We start from the raw sequence: 16281 nt of genomic DNA on the forward strand, positions 1-16281 counted from the left end.
GGAGATGAGGGCTTGGCCCCACTCCGGTCTCCGGTCCTGCGGGAGGGGGCTTAGTGGCAGCGGTGGGCCCCTGCTTCTCTCCTCCCTGCCCCTCCCTCCATGCACTGGGGGCCAACCAGCAGGCATCTCTGCGCCTGGGCTGCCCCAAGTCCCATATCCCATCTCTCCTAGCTCCCCAGGCCTCTCAAACAGCGCCTCGCTCCAATCCTAGCCTTCCCTTCCCCCCTCCAGCCTCCTGCTGCCCCCCCCGTCCCCCCCCCTGCACCTGGGCCCCCCGCAGGTTTATAGGCTTGTGCAGACCCGGCACCTGGCCCTGGGCTCCGGCTTCCGGACCTCCTGCACCCACACCCCTGTCTGCCCTCTGCTCATGGTGGTCTCTGTCTGTCTCTCCCGCAGTCCCTCTCTCCAGCCCTGCCCTGCTGGCGTTTGCCCAGCGGGTCTGCGGCTCTCGGACCATCTCTCCGTCCTCCCTCCGTCTGTTGCGTGGGGCCCCTCTCACAGTGGTCTTTCTGTCTGTCCATCCTGGTTCTCCTACTCTCCCCACCCCTCCCGGCAAAGCTCCTGGATTGTGGAAAGACAGGTCCCCCAGCCTCACTCCACACCCCCTCCCCTCCTCACGGCACCTCCCGCTGAGCTTCTGCTGACCACCCTCCTGCTTCTCAGCGAACAGGAACAGGACGGGGGTGACCAGCAGCCTCCCTGCCTCTCGTGCCCATGTGTCCCCAGACCACTTACCACCCAGCGCCTGCTCCTCGTCTCCCGGAATGAGGTCAGCTGTCCTGTCGGCCCTGCTCCGGGCCCCTCATGATTTATTCACCTGCCCCCCCCCCGGCTTTTGTCCGAGGGAACCAGATCCTGCCAGAGGCCTGCCACCTGAGCTGCTGGCCTGGCCGCTCTCGGCCACGCGTGCCGTCCATTCATGTCCATTCATGTATCCTCCGCAAGCACCGAGGGCGGCTGAGACCCAGACCCGGGCTGGCTGCTGGGGCCCTGCTCGCAGGCACATCTCACGCAGAAAGGGGCCCGCAGGCCACGTCTCCAAGTGCCTGGGGGGCTTCGCGGAGGAGAGGGGCATGGGGCGCCATTCGTGGCGTTGCTCACACGTTTAGCCTGGGCTTGGGGTCGGCTGTGAGCTTGGCGAGCTCCGCCGGGTGCTGGAATCGGCAGGATGAGTCGGGTGGAGGCCCTCAGGGAGGAGGGGGCAGTAGCCCCTGGAGAGGGCATGGGGGGCACGGGGTTGGGGACCATCTGAGGGGCTGAATCTTTAGCAAATATTCCTGGAGCACCTGCGCATGCCTCCCTGGAGCTGGGACCCAGTCCCCGCCTCCCGGAACCTTCCACGGGGCGGGAGATGCGCGTTCAGCAAACTGTGGAGGGGACCGGCAGGGAAGGACCCAGCAGGATGCTGAGGAGGGGAGTGGGGACCTGGCTGTGACGGGGCCTGTGGAAGAGACACGATGTGGGAGTGGCCGAGTGAAGGGGCAGGGCCCCAAAGGCAGAGGACAGTTGTCACACAGCCCTGAGCAGGTCCGAGGGTCTGAGAAAAGGCCAGGGTTGAGAGGCCAGTGGGCGCGGGCCAGGTGGTCAAGGGCGGGAAGGGCTCGTGTGTCCCTTCGTGTGGATCATTTGGAGGCTCAGCCTTCAGCAGCCTTCAGCACCTCTGCACCTGGGCCACCCCTTCCCAGAGGCCAGGCAGCACCGCCTCCCAGGCCGCAGGTGTGCGCCCTGGGTCACACCTTCCCCCACGCACTCGCTGCGGGACCCACGCAAGGTTTCTCACCTCCCTGAGCCTCAGTTTCCTTCTCCGGACAACGGGGGTTGACCTAGTATCGGCCTCACGGCGCCTTTGTGAATATTAAATGGTAAAGGATCTTGCCGGTTCCTGACACACAGGCAGGGCTCAAAATATAACGGATATTACATGTGATAAATGACTTCATGTCCGAATAACCCCCTAAGAGGTGAGAAGTGGTGAGAAAGGGGCGTTCCAAATAGAAGCCAAAGCAGGGGGGCTATCACTCGACAGGGTGTAGTGCGTAGGAGCACTCTCCATCGAGGGGCAAAGCCTTTCTAGGTGAAGAAAGCCTGGCTTGGAAGTCCTTCCTGGCTCGTGTCCAATGAACAGCATCTTAAGGCACTCACATGAGTGCCCTTGACTTGCCCAACCTGACTTAGCCAAGCTGAGGTCCCAGCTCCAGTGTCCGGGGTGTCCAGGTGGATCAGTGGTTGACGTACAGGTGGATGGCGGGATGATTGGGTGGATGTTGGGTGATTGGGTGGATGGGTGGATGATTTGATAGATTGGTGTTTGAATGGTTGGTAGATGGAAGGATGGATGGATAGGTGAGTAGATAAAAAGGTGAATGGATAGATGGTTTTATTGGGTGGGTAGTTGGATGAATGGGTGGATAAATGGATGGGTGGATGTTTTGATGGCTTGCTGGTCAAATGTTTGGTTGTTGGATGGATGGACTATTGGATAGATGGATGTGTAGATGGACATAAAGACAGATGAGCTGCCGGTGAAGGTCTTCTACTCTTTACTAAAAGAGTCCATTAGGACTCTATCAGGAACCTGCAAGATTCTTTATCATTTAATATTCACAAAGGCACCATGAGGCAGATCTTACCTATTTCGGTGTCTCCCATGATGTCTAAGCCACACATTGTCTGGTACATAGTAACCGTTATGTGAGTGAAGACTTGTGTCGCTATCTATCTCCGCCCCCACCCCCACCCCGAGCTGTGATTCCTCTGATGACATTGGTGATGGCTCCTTCTCCACTTGGTTCTCCCCAAGCCAAACCCAGGCTTGGCGCCCGCTCAGCACTATACACAGTGCCAGGTTGGGATGGCACTTTGCACTTCCTAGGAGAGCTAGAGTGGAAAGGACAGGAAGAGCAGCTGCTGGTGAGGGCTCGATCCCCAGTAGGATGTGTGTAGGAGTCCGTCGATCAATGAGTCCCTCTCATTATTGATGTTTCTATCTCCCTCTCCCTTTCCCTTCCTCTCCCTGAAATCAATAAAAACATCCTAAAAAAAAAAAAAAAGAGAGAAAACTTTTTTCTTGCTGGAATTTGTACCCAGCCTGACTGCCAAGCCTTGTTTCTTCCCCAAACAGCCCCAGAAAATGCTCTCAGCGGTGCTCTGGACAAAGGAAGTGCTCGTTGAACACGCAAATGTTAGTTACATGTTAAACATCCTGCTGGTAATCAACTCGAACGAGAACAGAGGTCACGTCCAAACCCTGGCCTACTTCCACCAGCTCTGCAGACGCGGGGGACGAGGTTGGGGTGGGCATGCACCATCGAGGCTCCTCTCACCGAACCTGGGGGACAGCGACCCCCAGGAACTGCCGAGTGCTTGTCTGGGAGTGTTTCTGACAAGGAAACTTGAGCTCCAAACCTTGCCGCCGGAAGACTCTGGCCGGGGCGGGGCAGCGGGTGCGCCTGCAGCTGGGCCGGCTCCGGAGGACAGCGTGCAGCGGGCGTCCTGCAGGCGCGAGTTTTGTTGGCAGCCCCTTCAACTTACTTTCCTGAGCCTTGTTCTTGAGTGGCGCCCAGGCTCAGTACATTTCAGTCTTCCATTAGACCCCCTGATTAGGCCACACCTGTGGAAAGTTTCCATTGTGAGAGTCTGAAGCAGTTGTTTTTTTCCTGTTGTTCCAAAAATAGGGCCACTGCGACTTTGGCTCATAAACCCAGCCAAGGCAGGGCTGTGCTCCGGGATGGCCACTCAGCTCCAGACCCCACAGACCCCGTCGTCTCCTGCTGGGAAGGCCCTGTCCTCCAGACACGTGCGACCCAAGCCGGGCCACTCACCGAGCGCCGGCCCCAGACCCAGCGCCTGGTCCCAGGGGCGAGCGTGTGAGCACAGCTGGGTCATCAGAGTCCTGCCCAACTTGTCCCCGACAGACAGCAACATCTGGCCAGACGCCAGGAGCAGCACTGCGATGCGGCTTTCTTTTCTGCTCAAGAGGCTGCTTTAACCTCTGGGGCTTTGCTGACCCTGGAGGGACCGCCCCGCCCTGACCTGTTGGCCTTGCCACACCTAATGTTAATAAAACTGAAACCCTGTGCAACCACCAGCCAAACCCCTCCCAAAGTTCTGACTCAGAAACTGAGATAATAGATGCTTGTATTTTAAAAATTTTGCTTCTTTATTGACTTCAGAGAGGAAGGGAGAGAGAGAGATGGAAACATCCATGATGAGAGAGAATCACTGATCAGCTGCCTCCTGCACACCTCCCACCGGGGATCGAGCCCACAGCCTAGGCATGTGCCCTTGGCCGGGATCGAACCTGGGACCTTTCAGTCCTCAGGCCAATGCTCTATCCGTTGAGCCAAACCAGTTAGGGAAGGAGTCTTTCCTTTAATGACCTCGATTTCTGACTGTGGACCCCGTGTGGCCAAGCAGCCACCCCACGTTCCCATAATGAGTTTTCTAGCACAGCTCCTCACGCTCCCCCACCCGTATGCAGGGTAACCTGCGCTCCTCACGGTCCACAGATGGAAACGCTAGTGTCAGCTAAAAAGTACCTCACAGCCCTGGCCAGTGTGGCTCAGTTGGTGGAGCGTCGTCCTGTGCACCAAAAGGTCACCGGTTTGATTCCCAGTCAGGGCGCATGCCCAGGTTGTGGGTTGGTCCCTGGTTGTTGGGGTACATACAGGAGGCAACCGATCAATGTTTCTCTCTCTCTCCCGCTCCCTTCCTCTCTGGATACCGTGCCCACCCAAGTTGACACATCAAATTAACCGTCACCTAGGACTGGAGCTTTAGTAGCTAATAATGCAGACAGGTTTCTAAAGTGGCCGAACCATTTCAGCACTCCCACCAGCAGCGCAGTTGATCCACGTCCTTGTTAACACGTGCAATTGTCAATGCCGCAGGCCTTCCCATGTGGCCTGTGGTTTCACTTGCATTTCCCCGGTGACTGAGGACGCGGAGTGCCTTTTCATGGGCCTAATGGCTGTAAAACATTGGCACAAAATACCAGGAAACTCTTTTATTAATGTCGAGGGTTGGGCCGTGAGATGTGGCCACAGGTAGGCTCAGCGTGTCATTTGCTTCCCCTTCCAACCAAGTCTTTAAATATTTGCTCCACAGGTATTTGGTTTGGCTGCACAGAAGTTGCTTTTTAAAAATTTTATTTTAAAAAGGTTGTTTACGGAAGCATTCACTCTCCGAGGCTGAAGAAGAAAATCCTTTTAACCACTTCTCTGTCGTCTCATTCTTGCACCAGGTTGTGTATTAGGTGTCAGTTCAGCCGCGGTTACAAAGTGTCCACGTAGCAGCAGCGGAAACGGAAACGAGCTAGAAGGGTTTCTCGCTCAGGTAAAAGTCCAAGACATGTGAGCGGGGCTTGGTGTCCACTCTGGGGTGTTGGGGGCCCAGGCTCCGTGCAGCCACCTGTCACCCTAAGGGTGTGGTCCCTGCCTCCTCCGGGTTCCAGCCAGGGGAGCACTCCTGTCCAGGAGGCTTATGCTGGGTCTACAACGTACATGGTAAAATAAGTCACTTGTTGCCAACACACGCCGTGACCCCCGCTGCCCTGGCTTTGGAATGTCTGGCTTTCGATTGGCAATGATTTCTAGTGAACATGCCTCGCAAAAGTACTCAGCGAAGAGAGGCCAGTGTTACCAAAGGCTTTTCTCTACCTTCACGTCCTCTGTGGGGCCGGGTCGAGGCAGATTTAAGCAGTTATTTAAGGGACGTGTGTGTGTGTGTGTGTGTGTGCGTGTGTGCGTGTGTGTGTGTGTGTGTGTTGGGGGGAGGGGGGCGGTAGGTACACTGGCTGCTCTCTAACCGCTTCTTTCCAGTTCGGTTTCCTGTCCTGGCCCCTGGGACGCGCCTGGTGGCCTCTGCCTAGACCTGCGCCGGCTGTGACAGCTGCACCGTGGTCCCACACTCCGCTGCATCCATGGGGCCACAGGTGCCCCCCACACCGCAGGGGGCAGGGCGCCCTCCGAATCCTCTCCCTCCCATTTGCATTTGCCGGGACCACTTTGACCGCCAGCCACAGAAACCCCAGTGAGACAGAGCGGATTTACTGACTCAGATCGGACGCTCTGACCTGGGCACGAGGGCTCATCCTCCTGCCACCCCACTCTCCCCGTCCCTCCTCCTGCTCCGGGGACCTCTCCCCAAAATAAGCCCTCACAGGCTCTGCCTTCTGGGGAGGCCAGCCTAAGCCAGCAGGGGCTAGTGACAGTGTCCTGGGTTTTCCTGACGCTGAGGAGGGAGTGGTTGGCAGGCGTGCTTCTGAGGACGTTTTCCAACAGCCTCTCAGTACACGGGGAGGTAGCCAAAGCCAGCTCCACGGCCCAGGGGCTCCGCTCATTCTCAGAGCCTCGGGCAGCGCCTGGCTCTAGGTAGGTGCTCCAGAAAGATCTGCCGAAGGAGCGTGTGCCCTGCTGCTCCTGGCGGCGTTCTCTGGTCCTGCCCTGGCCGCTGCACTCCCTGGTTTGGCCTCAGGAGGGTGCCAGAACCTTGGTGTCTGGCTGGGGGCAGCCTGGAGTCAAGCTCCTCACTGCCCAGGACTTGTGCCTGCCCAGGACTCATGCCTGCCAGGTGCCTGCCTGGGGGTCCGAGGGTGTGTGTCCCCAGCGGGAGGGGCAGAAACTCACCTGGCGAAGTCCTGCCCCCAGCTTCTGCTCCCCGCCTGGATGGAGCTCAGCACCCCCTGGTAGGTGTGGCGACACTCTGGGGGCGAGCCTCAGGGGAGCAGGAAAGGGAATACCCCGGGGAGACGGGAGGACCAGAGGTGTGGGTCTGAAGCCAGCCCAGGGGCCTCAGACCACCTTCCCTCTTCGAAGGTGGCTCAGCCTGGGGTGGGGATGGGGGTGGGGGCGGGGAAGGCTCAGTGTCCTCCAGACTCCAGGGACCAGGCAGGCAGAGCACGAAAGGACGGCATTTACTGAGCACTCACAGGTGTCAAGGGTCATCTGGCTTAATCCTCACAGAAGGTGAGGACAAGGAGGCTCCGAGAGTGCTGGGAGCTGGACTTGAACCCAGGCTGCTGGCCCCGATGGCCCAGGGGGAAACTCTATGTGAGAGAAGCGCCAGAGTGGATGGCCGGCCGTTCAGGACGCTGCAGCTTACAGGGGCCAGACCTGTCGAAGAGCTCCAGGTGCCTGACGAGCTCTGTGGCTGCAGAGCGACTGACCCAGCTCTGGGATGTGCCTCCGCCTCTCCCGGGGGACAGAGGGCTCCTTTGACGGAGCACAGGTAACGAGGAGGGTGGGAGGGATGGGCTCTGAGGTGGGAGGGCCCTCACAGGGCGCCCAGCCCCCTGGGCCGCGTCCCAGGACCTCAGCAGCTCCCACACTGGACTGGAGTCACCCACTGGCGCCAGGATGTCAGGCAGAAGCTGGGCATCGTGAGGGGGTGGCTGGGCCTTGCCATGCAGCCAGTCTTGGTGAAGGTGAAACCGATGATACCGCAAGTCACAATAGACAAAGGGGAGGATTCCCCCCCAAATGGTATGAGGTTAGTGAAATTTTGATTCCAAAAACCAGATAAGGACAAAACAATAAAGTAAATTTAAAAAATGACAGGCCCATTTCATTTGCGAACACGTGTGAAAGCCCCAAACAAAACACACAACATTGTATCAGAAGAAATACATCGTGGCCGAGCAGGGCTTACCCCAGAACCGCATGGGAAAGGGTAGCGAAGTCACTCTCCACGACACTGAGAACAAAGGAGAAGCTGCAGGGGTTACATCCGCGGGCAGAAAAGCCTTTGGTAAGATTGTTCCTGATTTCCGATACAAACTCTTACTAAACTAGGAACAGAAGGGAACATGTTGAACTTGATGCCAAAAATCTACACCAAATGTTACACACAGTGCCCCTGGGTCTCCAGCCCAGACACCCTCACCCAGGTCCCAGCAGCCCGAGCCATGGAAAGCGGGGTGTGAGTGCAGGCACCCCCTTTCTTCACTCATGCCCACAATGTCCCTTTAAGGTCAGCTACTACCATTTAATATAATTCTGGAGTTCCTGGTCAGTGTGATAAAAAACAAAAGAAATAAAAGATGTGAGGGTTGGAAGGGAGGAGATAAAATTCTCATTCCTGCAGGTGGTGTGGTCATTCACCTAAAAGGACCGCTGGGATCAAACCAACTCGCTATTGGAATCCAGGAGATTTCAGCACCATTGCTGGATATAAACCAGTGATGGCGAACCTATGACACTCATTTTTTTGGTTGATTTTTCTTTGTTAAATGGCATTTAAATATGTAAAATAAATATCAAAAATATAAGTCTTTGTTTTACTATGGTTGCAAATATCAAAAAATTTCTATATGTGACACGACACCAGAGTTAAGTTAGGGTTTTTCAAAATGCTGACACGCCGAGCTCAAAAGGTTCGCCATCACTGATATAAACCCACAAAACCCATGTATTCCTAGTATTTCTCTACACCTCAGGTACTAATGCCCAACTTAAAAAAAATAACATATTATTCACAGCAGCTAGATACAATGTACTTAGATTATATAAGAATATGCAAAACCTCTTGGTAGAAAATTTTAATAAAGGATATAGAGTGCGCTGAGCCAGCTCAGCCAAGGGTTCCGCATGCCTGAGTGAGGGCGGTGGAGGATGAAGAAATGACAGACAAAGAGAATAAGCTGAGTCTAGTGGATCTTCCTGGGCCTGGCTGAGGCCACAGAGAGAGATCCAGAGGCAAGCTGAGCCTTTACTTTATAGCCAGGGGTAAACAAGGTAGTGGTCACCATAGTTACAGTGTTCTTATGGGTTTCACTTGTTTTGGCAGCACTTGCTGCACCTCCCACAGCCCATTAGCTACTTAGGAAGGATCTAGGGAGCATCATAAGGCCAAGCCTAATTATGCTAAGAGGACTGGGTTCTTAAGCTGGGACTTGTTTGTGGCTTTGCCAACAGGTCAGTCCGAGGCTTAACCCTATAGCCGCTCCCTACAATAGAGGAGATTCTGAATAGGGGCATTGATCCTAATGACGGGTAGGATGACAAAGTTATAAAGATGTGAGTTCTCTTCAAATTCACCTGTTAATGCAATGCAGTCTTAGTCAAAGAAGGGGGTGGGGGGGGGGAGAAAGCTGTGTCTTTTCCTTACCAGATTATAAGATCATGGTAATAATAATAACAACATGTGGTACTGGCTCAGGGACAGACACATAGACAATGGCAGAGAAAGAGAACTGGCAGGCAGACCCAGTATCTACAGGGGTCTAACTTACGATAAATCTGGTGATCCAGTGGATGATGGGGGTGGGGGGGTGGGGGGGATTCCCACGGAACAGCACAGGCAAGGCGGCCTGTAGATGGATTCATTAATGAGAAAGTAACTCAACAGAGTTAATAGAAGACCCATAGGAGAATATGCTGTGATCCAGGGCAGTAATAAAAGACTCCCCCCACCCCCCCAATTATAAGAGAAAGTTAGTTGCCGAGGTAGTAGAAGTGAGCCAGCTGGGCTGGGTGGGTTCAGGAAACAAGTTACAGAAGCAAAACAAGGGTCTTTGGAGCTTAGGAGAGAGAAAGGCCAAGGTAATGCGAGCCCAGGGGGAAGGAGAGGCGGGAGGGAGAGGTATAGGAGGGAGAGCACCCATTAAGCAAAATTTCAGAAGCACAAAACATAAGCACCCTCCCCCCCCCCAAAAAAAAAACCTGATGAACTTGATTACCCTGAAATGAAGGAAGTCTGTTCAACGAAAGACACCTTGGACAGCGCTGAGAGAGTGGGCAGAATAGGAGAAGGCATGTGTGATGTCTAAAGCCAAGACATCAAGACCTAGAATAAATGGGCTCCAGCAAACCAGCAGAGTAGGCAGCAAATAGAACATGGCCAGGATACAAAGGGGCGATTCGCAGAAGAGGAAAACGAAACCCAATGAGCCCACGAAGAGATGATGGAAATCCTCCGTCATGAGGACGTGCAGCTGACAACAAAGGCCGGACCCTTCACACCCACGGGCCTGGGGCACATTCCCAGGCCGCTCCTGCCGCGTGGAGTGGAGGGCGCGTGGGGCTGCAGCCAACAACGGGGCATGTGGTCCCCCAACCAGGGCAGCGTCTGGGAGGCCATGCTGGCTCTGCTGATGCAAATCCAGAGTTCGCACACCTGGGAGCATGCGAACAGCAGTCTCACCCACGGAGTGGGACTAGGATGTGGGGATAAAGGGGACACAGACATGCAGAGGGGGGCAAAAGTAGGTTTACAGTTGTTCATGACCCAAGGACTCATACATAACACAAGAATAAATTGTTTCACGTCCTCGCAACTGTGAACCTACTTTTGCCCCACCGTGTACATGCATGCATACAAGGCAGGGGAGACCCAGCACAGGCTGGCAGTAATGCTGCACCAGGAATTGAGGAACACACACGCACACATGCACACATACACACGCCTGTAGTCCAGCATGAGGGAACAGCCCAAGACCACCCTGTGACCCTGCTATGGTAGGAGAGACTAGACAAGTTAAAACAACCCCGGAGACCTCTATGGTCCACAGGGCACGGGGATGGAGGTGAGGGTAAACAAAGGCTTCTGCACAGCCCAGGGCAACCAGGGATGCTGAGTTAGGCTGGGGAGGTGGGCAGGGGACAGAGACCTGGGGCTGGGGCAGTGGGAGGAGGGTGGGGAGAAGCATCAGCCATGGCCACGCCCACGTTAACAGCCCAGACCCAGTCCCCTACCCACACAGGCAGACCCTGAGGTCTTTCTGTCCCTGTCAGGCCCTGAAGAGCCCAGAGGAGGAAACCTCTGTGTTGTCTGCAAGATTCTAGTCCGTGTGTGTGTGTGTGTGTGTGTGTGTGTGTGTGTGTGTAAGGGAGAGAGAGAGAGCTGTGTGAGTGTGGGTGTGAGTGTGTTGTTGGAGATGGGGAGTATCTGACAGAGCTATGGAGTTCGAGAATGTAGCAGACAAGGGAACTGTTTGCACTGTTTCAGAGATAAAACTGCAACGGTTTCTTTGCTTTTCTCTTTGTTCTTTTGTAGCTCATTAAATACCAGCCAGGCAGGACTGGCAAAGGCAAATTTCAGATTGCTTTTAGGATAAGTAAAACGAGCAAATTAGGCTCTTTCTTGGAGAAAAATAAGAGAAGGGTTTTGCATGGGAAGGGATAAGGAGGGTGCTGGCAGGACCCGAGGGAAGAGGACCGCCAGGGGTGGGGAGGAGCAGAGACCCTAAGCCCAGGCCCTGGGCGGCACCCTGGAGCATGTCGTAAGGCCCAGGGCCTGTGCGGATGGCGACTGGCCCAGCCCTCAGTGAGCCAGGACTGTCTGCCCCAGAACAGCGCCTACCCTTGCCTCTGGCTGGGCCAGTCCGGAGGGTGCCACCCCGGCTTCTACCTGCCTAGGCACTGTAAGGAAATGATCGTTTCATTGTCCACATATAAAGTTACCTTGTATATCATATTGATGGTGTTTTCAAGCTTCTTATGGCTCCCGAAGAATTACTGCTCTGGGCAGGAAGGAGTGTCAACGATGAAGAGAGAGCACTGGCTCTGAGGCCGGAATCTGGTTCTGACTTGACCCATCTCTCTGTTAAGCTCCTGACTGGGTTTCCTTTCTGCCTCCTGGGGACCCCCTGCCTACCAGCCCACCTGAGGCTTTGGCTGCAGCTCAGCACCCCTTGCCAGCTCTGTGGGAAGGGTCTGTATGAAACGCTGCCACCAGAGGGTCCCCGAGTGGAGTGTGAACTTCTGGCAAGGGGTTCCCAGGCAGACAGACTGAGTTAAACATCCCGGAACCCTCTGCAACTGTCCTCCATCGCGATGACATCGAGGGGCACAGCTGGGTTTGGTGCCAGAAACACCTAAACGCCCTCCTGTTACCGCGGAAAGGGAGGGTTCAGTGTCCCGTTATCCGGATCGGTTTACAAACCACACTGTTCTCCTTGTGGCTATTCTTACAGTGGCCTCTACTTTAAAATTTTTAAAAAATATATTTTTAAATTGATTTCAGAGAGGAAGGGAGAGGGAGAGAGAGATAGAAACATCAATGACGAGAAAGAATCATTGATCGGCTGCCTCCTGCACAGCCGGATTGGGGACTGAGCCCCAAACCCAGGCATATGCCCTGACCAGGAATCAAACCCTGACCTCCTCGTTCAAAGGTTGACGCTCAACCACTGAGCCACACCAGCTGGGCCAATGACCGCTACTTTTAACCAGCGGAGCCTGTTTCCACTTAGGGATGAAACAGGGCCCATTTCCAACAGGCTATCTGAGTTAAGTTGTTGTATTGCAAAGTCAGCGAGCTTGACAAGACGCTTAATGAGCCAATTAGTTAGGCGTCATCGTTATTGCGCGCAGGTTCAGAGCAAATTACCTCAGTCAAATTCTGAACAAACACAGGACGGAATATTTTCTTTTTATATCCTTCTCGTTCAGTGGTTCTCAACCTTGGCTGCACATTAGAATCACTTGGGAATCTTTTGAAGATCCTGATCTCTGGGCCTCGTCCTCCGGAAATTCTGTTTCTTTGTTATGGGGTGGGGCCACAACATTAGTAACAAAGAAACAGAATTTCCGGAGGATGAGGCCCAGAAATCAGGATTTTCAAAAGATTCCCAGGTGATTCTAATGTGCAGCCAAGGTTGAGAACCACTGTTCTAGTTCTTTGTGTAAGACAGCTTGTAACCTTGAATACATGTCGTATTTAACCAAACACCTGTCATACCTATACAACTTGTAACTTTGAATACACATTATATCTAATCAAACACCTGTAACCCTGGCTGAACAAACACTTGGCAAAATATGTGAATTAATATTAGCAACAGTGTATCAGCCCCTGGAGATGGCTAGCTTGCAAGGTCAGGCAATTAAGTTTCTCTTTTCTATTATTCAAGCTAAAAAGCAAGGAAGGCCATTTTACAGTCTAAACATAACAGAGTTGACCCAGGAGAGGGTGGCATCCGAACGGCTGGTAGGGATGAGAGACCCAGCCTGGAGCGTGCGCGCCGGTCCGTGTGCAGGGCGCGTGGCTCTGTCCTCTGTGCGGCCTCTTCTGTCTGTGGGAACAAATGCAAGAGTTTGTGTCCCTTCCCTCTGCGCCCCGAGCGGAGAAGGAGGCGGCCAGGGCAAGGCCAAGGCCTGGAGAAGGTTCTGGAAACCCTGACCCCCGGTCTCACCAGCTCCAGGCGGCCAGCCCTCCACCGGCCCAGGGGGGCTGGGCGGAGCTCGCTGCGGGGAGTGCGGGGCGGGGTGGGCGCGTGACTCAGGCTGGGGCCCGGACGGGGCCGGGACGGGTCGGGGCGGGGCGGGGCGGGCCGGGCCGGGGCGGGGCGGGGCCACCCCCTAAGGCTCCCGGCCGCGGCCCCCGGAGCATTGCCGCCGCCGCCGCCGCCTCGCACAGTCGCCAGTGAGTACCCGCGGGGCTCGGGGCGGGCGGGGCTCCCAAGGCTTGCAGCGCGCCCCGCTCCCGGCCGGGACCCCCCTGCAAAGCCCTGCCCCGCTCCCCGCCGCGATGGGGATCCAGGGCACCAGCGCGGGGTTGGGGTTCTCAGCGGCCCGGCCTCCCCGGCGCAGAGACCGGCCCCTGGGAGGCCCGGAGCGCCCCGAGCCAGGGGTGGGTCTCCGGGGAGGACGGGTGGGTGCACGGCCCCGCCTAGGACCCCCTCGAGGACGCTAACAAACCTCTCTGTCCCCTCCAGTGGCGCCCTACACCATCGTCTACTTCCCTGTTCGAGGTAGGGGCCTGCGGCTGGGGGAGGGAGGTGGAGGTTGGGGCGGCAGCCTGTGGCCTCTCACCCACCTGCCCCCCCCCCCCCAAACCCCGCTTGCCCTGCTAGCCCCGGCCTCCTTGTCCGTGTCCCTGAGCTCCCTCGTGGAGTATCGGACCGCCTGTGGCCTGTCCCCTCCCCAGGGAGCAGGCCCCTCCCCGCGGCACTGCGAGGTTGGGGTCTCTGCAGCCCACGACCTGTCTCCCCGCCCCAGGGCGCTGCGAGGCCACGCGCATGCTGCTGGCGGACCAGGGCCAGAGCTGGAAGGAGGAGGTGGTGACCAAGGAGACCTGGCTGCAGGGCACCCTCAAGGCCTCCTGTGTGAGTGCTGTGCCTGCGGGGTCAGGGGCTGGGCCTTGGGGGTGAAAGTAGGGTGGGGGGGGGCAGGCCAGCGGAGCCCCTCTGACAGAGCTGTGCCACCCCCAGCTGTACGGGCAGCTCCCCAAGTTCCAGGACGGAGACCTGACCCTGTACCAGTCCAATGCCATCCTGCGCCACCTGGGCCGCTCCCTCGGTGAGTCCTGAGGTGCAGGGGGCCCCGTCCTGGCCGGGCGGGGGATACCCCTGCTCTGAGCCCCTGTGGAGTGGAGGAGAGGCAGGCAGGGAGGTCAGATGGCTTGCCCAAGGTCAAGCCCAGGTCGCCTGCAGCCCTTGCCCCATGCCAGGCTGCCTCCCACCGAGTCAGGACCGCTCCTTCCCTCCGTCCACATCCTCCTCCCTCCTGCCTAGCTGGGGCCCCCAGGCAGCCACATGGCCTGTCTGTAGATCCGCTCTCATGTGTGTCAGCTGACCAGTCATGCTGTGGGCTCTCCTGCACCCCCTTCCCTGCTCTCCCTGCCCCAGGGCTGTATGGGAAGGACCAGCGCGAGGCGGCCCTGGTGGACGTGGTGAACGACGGCGTGGAGGACCTCCGCTGCAAATATGCCACCCTCATCTACACCAACTACGTGAGCACGGGGTGGGCACGGGCCGGCAGAGACGGGCCTTCCTGAACTCTCATCCCACCCACACCCCTCATGTGGCTCTAGCTGAGACCGCCCTAGGTTGGGGGCCTGGGCGGGGTGTGGCTCTGTGCTGGGGGCCAGTAACCAGCAATAGCAGAACAGTGCAAGGGCAGGAGACATTGAGCCAGGGGTGGTCCGGAGGGCTTCCTGGAGCGGGGGGGGGGGGGGGGGGGGGCGGGGGGGGGGTGAGGAGGAGGAGCTACAGCCAGCTCCTGGCAGGGGAGCTGGCACTTTCAGGTACACAGGTATGCAGACACAGAGCGCATTCAGGGACCCAAGACTAGTTTAAGAGAGGCAGGCGCGCGTGGCTGTGCGTGACAGGGTGGGAGGAGGTGGAGCTGGAGGGGCAGTAGGCCCAGGGCCGGAAGGTCTGACCCCGGGGCTTACACCCGCGCCTGCTGGCAGGAGGGAGCCATGGAGGAGTCTGAGCAGGGTGTGGTCCAAAGTGAGGTCTAGGAGGGTCCTCCAGGGCTTCCGTAGGGATCTGCTGAGCGGTCACAGGGCGAGAAGGAAGGAGCCGGCTGCTGCAGTGGACAGCACGCGGCATAGCCTGGGGTGGGAGTCAGCCGCCGAGCGTGGGGCTCTGAGGGTGGTGAGTCACAGACGGGCCAACAGGAGGGGGCGAGCTGCAGTGTGGGGGTCAGGAGGGTGACCAGTGCCGTCGTGTCTCTGGCAGGAGGCGGGCAAGGAGGACTACGTGAAGGAGCTGCCCGGGCGCCTGAAGCCCTTTGAGACCCTGCTCTCCCAGAACCAGGGGGGCCAGGCCTTCATCGTGGGCAGCCAGGTGAGCGACGGCCCTGTCCTGCCCCTCCCATGCCACCCCCGCTTACCAATGGGAAAAGGTGCAGAGAGTACGTGAGCCGTTCATTGCTGGACAGACGTAGGGACCGGCTCAGGCCCTGGGCCCCTGCGTCCCCTCACCCTCTGGTCTGCTCCCACCTGCTGATCCCCGCCCCTACCCTGCAGATCTCCTTCGCCGACTACAACCTGCTGGACTTGCTGCTGATTCACCAGGTCCTGGCCCCCAGCTGCCTGGACTCCCTCCCCCTGCTCTCGGCCTATGTGTCTCGCCTCAGCGCCCGGCCCAAGCTCAAGGCCTTCCTGGCCTCCCCGGAGCACGTGAACCGCCCCATCAATGGCAATGGGAAACAGTGAGGGCCTGTGGCACCCTCAGCAGGAGGCAGGGGCTTCCCTGGACCAATAAAATTTCCAAGAGAAAAGTGGTGCCGTGGGCATTGAGTTTCCTGGGGGAAAGGGCTGTGGGACACTGGAGGTGGCCTGGCTAGGACACTTGAAATCCTAAAACACCATCAGTGTCTACTGGGAGCTTGCAACACAGTCTGTTTGCTGAACTCCAGGAAGAGAGAGGAGAAAAAAAAAACAGGAAGAGAAATATCAGATCCTTACCCTGGAGGTCCCCGTCCCGAGAGAAAAGGCTCACTTATGTCAGCAGGCTTTCTAGCCCCAGCAGGCAGCTTGCCGGGGGACTTTAGTCCTGGACACGGGGAGCTGAGGGGTCCCTCCAGCGGACACGTGTGGGCAGCTCAGAGCAGC

General features: G+C 57.1%; 1 protein-coding gene across 1 annotated transcript; it reads left to right on the plus strand.

The window, feature by feature from the left end:
• The first annotated feature begins 13255 nt into the window (after positions 1–13255).
• On the plus strand, positions 13256–15947 carry GSTP1 (glutathione S-transferase pi 1). Its single transcript, XM_081099221.1, has 7 exons — positions 13256–13362; positions 13655–13690; positions 13938–14044; positions 14150–14237; positions 14567–14670; positions 15404–15511; positions 15694–15947. Coding segments are annotated over exons 1-7 (633 nt in total). The 5' UTR covers positions 13256–13361; the 3' UTR covers positions 15883–15947.
• Positions 15948–16281: the final 334 nt, after the last annotated feature.

The sequence above is a fragment of the Myotis nattereri genome, assembly GCF_964212035.1.
Source record: "Myotis nattereri genome assembly, chromosome: 9".
NCBI classification, from domain to species: domain Eukaryota; kingdom Metazoa; phylum Chordata; class Mammalia; order Chiroptera; family Vespertilionidae; genus Myotis; species Myotis nattereri.